We start from the raw sequence: 7,473 nt of genomic DNA, 5'->3' as shown, positions 1-7,473 counted from the left end.
CTGCGGTAGGCGCGGATCCGCGGTCGCCTACAGAAACGTCCTTTTCCCCTGTCGTCCCCAGGTGACGGTGCTGTACTTTGCCAGGAGCGCGGAGCTGGTGGGGCTGCGCTCCGAGAGCGTGTCTGTGCCGCAGCGGATCACGTCCCTGCAGCTCTGGGAAGAGATCGTTAAGATTCATCCCAGGTATCGGGGAAAATGCCGCGTACAGGCGGTGCATTAAGCCTACCGTTCGTGGGGTGTAGGATTTGTTTTTGTTTTGTTTTAAGAAGTGGAAGTTCATCGTATAGGCTCGAGCTAGAGGCTGCAGCAGCACTTTGGCATTAGAACAGCAGTGAATTTCTCTTTGAAATAAATTCTAATAACCTCAAGTGAGTGTTTTGGCTGTGAGCCAGTAGCAAATACTGCAGCTTTACATCTACACTAAAAAGGCTAAATCTGATAAACATACCCCACAGATGGGTATTAGAGAGGTCTGAGGTCCTGATGTCTAGGAGAGCCTCTGCGAAGTCATTGCATAAAGACAGAAAGCATCACCTGTGGGAAAGCCAGGTGTCCCAGGAGGGCACGCAGCCCAGCCACAGCGATAAAATAAGAAGGTCTGCTCATAGGCAGGTGTTTTTGATCACTTACCTGTAGCTGTACTCTGAGTGTATGGCAGTTTCTGGAAGGCTGGTGAAGAAAGGAACTGAGGCCCTGGCCCAAGCTTCCTGCCAAACAACCCTTACACAAGAAATAGGGGAAAAAAAGGCATTCTTGATTGCATTTCACAGGGAGTCTTGTCCTGTTTTTTAGGGGTGGCAGCAAGAGTGCCTTAATTGGTTAAGGCTGAGTGTATTGGAGCCTACTAACAATAAATCAGATGCAGAAAAGTGTAGCATCATTTAGTGAAAAAGAGTAAAAGTATAGGGCATAACGCAGGTTAGGATTTAATGCACCAGAATTTCCATCATTTTAGCTCTAGGTTCCAAAGTCTTCCTTTGTGCTCAGTGCTTCTGTGCTCAAGCTCAGATGTTGTGAGAAAAAGAATAAAAGTTTAGCAATGCCAACTGTTTCTAAAGGAGAGGCTTCAACAGAGTTTTAGAGGAGGAAGGAATGGGTAGAATAAGATGCGTAACTAGAGTTTTAGAGTAAGGAATGGGTGTATTTTACTTTGCATGTGCACATGCCCTTCACAATGGCCTTCTTGGAAAATGCTTCTGTTCCTAGATTTTCTGGAAAAACTCAACATAATTGTAGGGCACTGACCACAGACTTCTATTCACGTTGCTAATGGATATTCAAACTGCAGCTTGAGCATACTTGACAGTCCTCTTCTGTTCCACACATTTTCCCCAATGAATTTACTTGGAAGTGACATTAATTAAAAACCATCCTTTTAATGGGCATTTCAGTTCCATAGTTGTAGTCTGTTCTTTAGTGGCTTGCTTTACTTTTGTACAGTCCCTCCCTTCAGTCTGTCCTCCAAGACAGCGCTACTGATTTTTTCTCAGACAGTGCCTTGCGTACTTTTGTCTAGCTGGCTGGTAGGAAAAAAGTTGAATTTTACATCTACCCTTTTGGCACGCTTGCTTGTTTCTAGGCAATGCAGCTCTTCACTGACTGTGCCAGATTCTGTACTCTCAAACAATACAGTTATTATGCTGCATCTGCTAAAGTAAAGTGTTGGCATGATTTTCTAGTGTCTCAATAGTGTTGTCCTCATACTCTCTGTGTGATTGTACTTTGTTGTGAAAGCAAACCCGTGTTTCATGGTATCCAGAGCTGTAGACTCTCCCACCAACATCTCACAGATGTGAAGGCCAACATATGTATACAGAATCTGCAGAAATCACAGAATCATACAGAATCATAGAATGGCCCAGATTGGAAGAGACCTCAATGATCATGAATCTCCAACCCCCCTGCCACAGTCAGGCCCATCAGTCTCCGCAATTAATACTAGACCAGGCCGCCCAGGGCCCCATCCAACCTGGCCTTGATCATCTCCAAGAAAAATGCGTTATGTCTGCCCTCTTAGCAATGTTGTCACCCTCATCAGTAGCAGACTTCAGATCTGTAAGTACAGAACCTTGTTGAGGTTACAGAACAAGAATAACAGTCTGACTACTGAATCTACATGAAATCTTGAAAAACAAAAAGTGTTGAGGGATGGTGTTCTTGACAAAAATTGCTGTGCAGTGCAGCCACACTGAATTGGGAGAGCATTTCCTTTTAATCCCAAATCAGATTGTATGTTCTTGAGTTACCTAGTTAATTAGAAGCTTCTAAAGCGAGTCTGGCTTACATTGGTTGATTTTTAATAAAATCCAGTGACAAACCCTGACTTTTGAAAATTGTCTTTAATTGGTTTCTTCCTAGCTCCAAGAAAAAAAAAAATTAAGCAAGAGGTGGATGCTTATAACGTATGCTATTTTTTTCTCTGGTAGCAGTGACAGGACCTGAAAGAATTGGCATGAAACTGTGACAGGGGAGGTTCGTATTGCATATTGGAAAAAAATTCTTCACAGAGAGGGTGGTTGGGTATTGGAGCAGGTTACCTAGTGAAGTTGTGGCTCTGAGCTTGCTGTAGTTCGAGAAGCATCTGGCCAATGCACTCAGTCATGTGGTCTGTTTTTTGGGTGATCTTACTTGGAACCAGGAGTTGGGCTTGATGATTCTTACGGGTCCCTTCCAAATCAAGATATTCCATGATTCTGTGATTTTTAGAAGTATATCGGAAGAGAATTGCCTAAATCTCAGCAGCATTTAGCTCAGCTGCCCTAGACTGTCTATCAGTTTGTTGTTTAATGAAATTTCATGGTTGAATGTAAACACTCTAATTAGGAACCTTTCTGTGTTCCTGCCAATCTCCTCAGGCTTGCTGTCATCCGGGATCAAGTGGTTTTCGCTGTTCGGCAGGAGTACGTGCTTCTTGGAGATCAGCTTCTGGTCCTGCAGACAGGAGACGAAGTTGCCATCATCCCACCAATTAGTGGAGGCTGAATCTGTGCAAGTTCTGTTAGGTAGGTATCACTTCTTGCTTCACATCCTGTGGAGGATCATCCTATATTAAAGTATCTGATGAGTTCTGTACAATCTTCCTCCAGTATTTTTCTGGCAAGATCCTGAGATTTGTTATGCAATTATCCCCATCTACATCTGGTACTCTGTGGAGAAAACGTAACTTTTGTTTCCTGCAGGAGAGAATTGCTGTGCTGACCAGAAACTATAAGCTGTTGCATGAATAAATGCTTAGCACACATAAGTAAATGGAATAAAATTGGCAATGAAGTCAGGCACTGTTCTGTTTTTGCTTTTAGGTCTTATTTTCTGTGGTAGTTTTTTTCTGGCTGTGAGTAGATATCCAGCTTGCATAAGTAAGATAATAATGGAAAATGTCCTGCCACTTTTTAACAGAAGGGATGATACAGAAGAAGAATTGATTGCTGATTAAAAAATACTTTTTTTCTTTTTTGCTGTCAAAGGGTCAGGTGTCCCTGGCACAGATTCGTGCTTTCCAGTGTAGCTTATTCTACTGCTGCTACTCAGTCCACTTATATTCCTCCTCATCCTTATATGAACTGGTAACTGGTGTCTATACAAAGCATTTAGAAGTGGCACCAGTGTCATTGAAACAGGTTGATAGGATGAAAACTTGAATGTCCTGGAGAGCATATTAAACTTTGAATTAAATGCAAGTTTAAACTGTGATTGATTGGAGGATAAGACGGAATGGGCTGGCAGGCTTACCAGAAATTTGCTAACATACTGGTCTGTGCTAGTATATTGTACTGTTGAATTGAACTTTGAACTAGTTCTTGTTTTGTCCTACTGCACCAGACTTTCCTGCAAGGCAGGAGCCTATGTGCTTTAGAAAGAGATCTTCCCATGCTGTTTGCACTTACTGTTCTCTTAGCAAGTCTGCTGAGAAGTGAACTTGCCATGAAGACTGGTCTCTTGTGGTGAGTAAGAAGATGGTACATGTTTTCTGAATAAATTGGGGCATCAATATGATAAAAGGCAGTTGGCAAATGTTAGTATTGGCAGAAACAACTACAGAATCTGTTTGGTTTTAGCCCTTCTAGGGAGCCATGAATGAAAGAGAGGATGTGCCGAAAGATTTTATCAAGCTCAAGTCTGAAAAGCTGTCTGTAGATGAAGTGTCAGAACTGGTCATTTCACCATGTTGTGGGGCAGTGTCTCTTTTCATTGGTGAGTTTAATGTTTCAGAGCTGGATCTCTGGACGTGTTAATAGTCTAATAAATGGAACCCAGCTTCTCCCACACCCCAAACTCGTGCTACTCAAATAAATACATTTCTGGACTGAACCCAGGACATTTAGAAAACTCATTCTGAATTATTTAGACCATGACAACACAACAGTTGCATTGGGACTGAGTGGTGAGAAGCTTCCCTGCTGGTGTGCCGTTCTAGGACTGAACAGAACAGCAGTGCTGGAGAACAGTCCTGCTTATAAGTTACTCTGCTATTCCCCGGCACACAGTTTATTCAAAAATGGAAAGTAGTGACTGTGCAATAAAACACAGGTACCCACCTGTGTGAAAACTGCTGCAATTCAGATCTTGGTTGAAGACAGAGTCTTGTTCTACCAATGGGCTGGTGCAGGTTGAATCTGCTGGCTCCATCCTGTTGTTTAAAATACATGGTATAGATCTTCAAACTCTTTTTTTGCTCAAGCCTGAGTACCTTTGGCTTCCAAGTACTAAGCACTTAAATAAAGTAACACAAAAGATGTTCCACCTTTGAGCATTACAGACTATTTTTGTAATCTGTAGGCTTATTCCTCGTATACTGAAGACTTCTTTTGTTTGAAGAATCTCTTTACATAGTCATAACTAGAGAAAGTCATTTATGTTTAAGTGCTGTCCTTGGCCTCAGCAGGAGATCCTGAGTTTTGCTCTGTTTTTTTTTTTCTGTTGCTTTCCTTTTATAACTGCATTTTTGTTTAGGTACTACGAGAAATAATTTTGAAGGGAAAAAAGTGATTCGCTTAGAGTATGAAGCATATACTTCAATGGCGGAGATGGAAATAAAGAAAATCTGCAGAGATGTTAGACAGAAGTGGCCATCAGTCAAACATATTGCAATGCATCATAGACTTGGGTATGTATGGATAGACCATATTCCTCTTCAGATGATATACTAATCCTTGTATGGTGCTTGCATACTTGAAGGTTGTGCAGGAGTCTGTAAAAGCTGTAATGCATCAAAGCTTGCTCTGGATCGTGCTGTCAGTAAGGAACTAGGTTTCAGAAATAAAGTCTTGTTTTTCAAACTATTTTTATTAGTAGTATTTGCCAGAATCCATATTAAGCTGTCAGGAACCTCAATCCTGCTGTAAGGAACCTCAATCCTGCTGTAATGGTTTGGGAGTGGAGAAAAGTGATCAAGATTTCCTTGCAGGAAAGAGCAGGCCATTATGTTTGTAAAGTTCTCTTCCACTGCTGCAAAGTGTCACTACTTTTTTCCTGTCAGATTTAAAATGTTAGAATATGAGGTTGAGAGAAAGGCATGGTAATTGTCAGTCATGCTTGTAAAAACATCTCCTGTTATTCCTTGCATTGGATACACGTTTTTTCTATTGGGTATAAACTATGGAATGGTTTAACATAGTCTAAGCCTTCACTGTTCATCAGATTGCTGGCTGAAATTAGCAGGATTTGCATTGTGTGTTGCAAATATTTGTTTCTGTTTTTTTTTTTTTTTTTCCCCCACAGGAAGAACTTAGAATGCGATCACAAAGGTTAATATTAACTCTGAGGGGTAGTTTCTTCAGATTTCTTCTACAAGAAGTCAACAGAGACAGGAATTAATTCTCTCTGAAGAGCAATTCAGAGTACTTAAGCATAGATTTTTTTCTGAGCTGTTTGCCAATGCAGTCTTGCTAAATAGGGAGGATTGGGAGGCTTTTGGGAATACTACCCTTATGAGGAGTAGTATAAAACCTTGTGCAACTTCTGTTAGCTTAGTTTGGTAAAAATGACCCACCAAATAGAAAAAGAAACATACTTTGAAGTCAACATTTGGCAAAACTGAAATTATGCTGCAAAATCTGTGTACTTTGAGATACATAATACCTTTTTTTCACATATCATCTCAGTTTGCATAAGAATTTCTGATATTTTCAGTTAGCTTCCTGTTCCAGACCTGTTATTGTTCATTATTAAGCCCAGCTTCCAGAGAGTTTCCTTTGTTGCAAGATAGTAATTTTCATCTTTTAATTCTTATTTTTAAAAAAGAAGAAGGAATAGAGTATGAAGCTTATACTTCAAGCTTAGAGAAAAAAAACCTATGACTGGTAGTTCTATTTATTTTAAAGTGTGGAATTCCTGCAGCTGATGTTGATTTTGGTTGTGGTTTTCTTTCTGTTTAAATGTGCATAATCTTTTGGACGTGGCTTGACACTTGCTCAGTGTGAATGAGTCAGGAGTGCATGTGGTCAGAATACTGATGTGACATGGCTACAGCGTTTGGGTGCTCTAGATGTTAAGTATTAGCTAAAGCTTTGTTGTTCTTCTCTGTCTAGCGTGGTTCCAATAACAGAAGCAAGTGTAATTATTGCAGTCTCGTCTCCACACAGAGCAGAATCCCTTGAAGCTGTAACACATTGCATCAACACTTTAAAAGCATTTGTCCCAATATGGAAAAAGGTATGTTTGGTTCAGATTTGGTTCTAGCCTGTGCAAGGATCTTAGACAGCTGAACTGCTGCTGGCTCTTAGGGAAGGAGCTGTAGTGTTATGGGCAACAGTTGCTCCTGAAGAGATGCTTTTTTCTGGCACCACTGAATTTACTTTAATGCAACCAGGCCTGAATGTAGCGTTCAGGCACCAGGAAGACCCTCCCTTGCTTGTGCCTCACAGCTACTCTTCCTCTTAATGCCTTTGTGGGGTCAGAGTGAAGGATTCTTGAGCTCATCTCTTCTGAGTGGCAAAGTTCAGTTCTGCATATACTAGTGGAATAATTTAGAATGTGTTGTGTCTTGGATGGCATTGCAGTTTGCAAGTAAAAGTGGCATTTCTTCCTATTTTTCTCTCATCTCTATGACTATGGATAAGCACAAAGCATTAAGCAGCAGCACACATACACGTAGCAACAGCACACAATGAAAGAATATTCAGTGGTTCAGAAGCTAATATGGAGACACAACAGTGTGTGTAGACTGCAGCCTAAGTCTAGAAAGAGCCACATTGCATAACCACTGCATTGCATGCAATTAATGGATTATCTCTGCCTTCTCTTACATTCCAAAGTTGGCATGTAATAACAGTAGTTTCTTAAGTTGTAGAACACTATCTTCTCTATCACCACTTTTCTGACACCTCCTCCAGTAGACTGAAGTTTTATTATTCCAGAAAGAATAATTGGGTTCACAACCCTGCTGAATTTGCTATTTGGGACTAGACTGCTGTTGGGTAGTCCAGTCTATCCTGAAGATGTAATACTGTATTTTGAGTCTTTTGGTGTCTTTTT

At 40.8% G+C, this 7,473-nt stretch overlaps 2 protein-coding genes across 2 annotated transcripts; both read left to right on the top strand.

Moving 5' to 3' along the window:
• Window position 1: 1 nt before the first annotated feature.
• On the top strand, window positions 2-3,002 carry MOCS2 (molybdenum cofactor synthesis 2; the record flags this gene model as incomplete). The annotated part of the gene is made up of 2 exons (XM_010725406.2): window positions 2-183; window positions 2,856-3,002. Coding segments are annotated over 2 exons (309 nt in total), but the record flags the coding sequence as incomplete, so codon positions are not given.
• On the top strand, window positions 2,878-6,693 carry LOC100549086 (molybdopterin synthase catalytic subunit-like). Its single transcript, XM_010725403.3, has 5 exons — window positions 2,878-3,002; window positions 3,820-3,941; window positions 4,056-4,191; window positions 4,951-5,104; window positions 6,528-6,693. The coding sequence occupies exons 3-5, from the start codon at window positions 4,071-4,073 to the stop codon at window positions 6,676-6,678; spliced, it is 426 nt and encodes a 141-aa protein (XP_010723705.1). The 5' UTR covers window positions 2,878-3,002; window positions 3,820-3,941; window positions 4,056-4,070; the 3' UTR covers window positions 6,679-6,693.
• The last annotated feature ends 780 nt before the right edge of the window (window positions 6,694-7,473 follow it).

The sequence above is a fragment of the Meleagris gallopavo genome, chromosome Z, assembly GCF_000146605.3.
Source record: "Meleagris gallopavo isolate NT-WF06-2002-E0010 breed Aviagen turkey brand Nicholas breeding stock chromosome Z, Turkey_5.1, whole genome shotgun sequence".
In the NCBI taxonomy this organism is placed as follows: Eukaryota; Metazoa; Chordata; class Aves; order Galliformes; family Phasianidae; genus Meleagris; species Meleagris gallopavo.
Note: the sequence above shows the minus strand (reverse complement) of the source record. Positions and strands in the feature narration are given on the sequence as shown.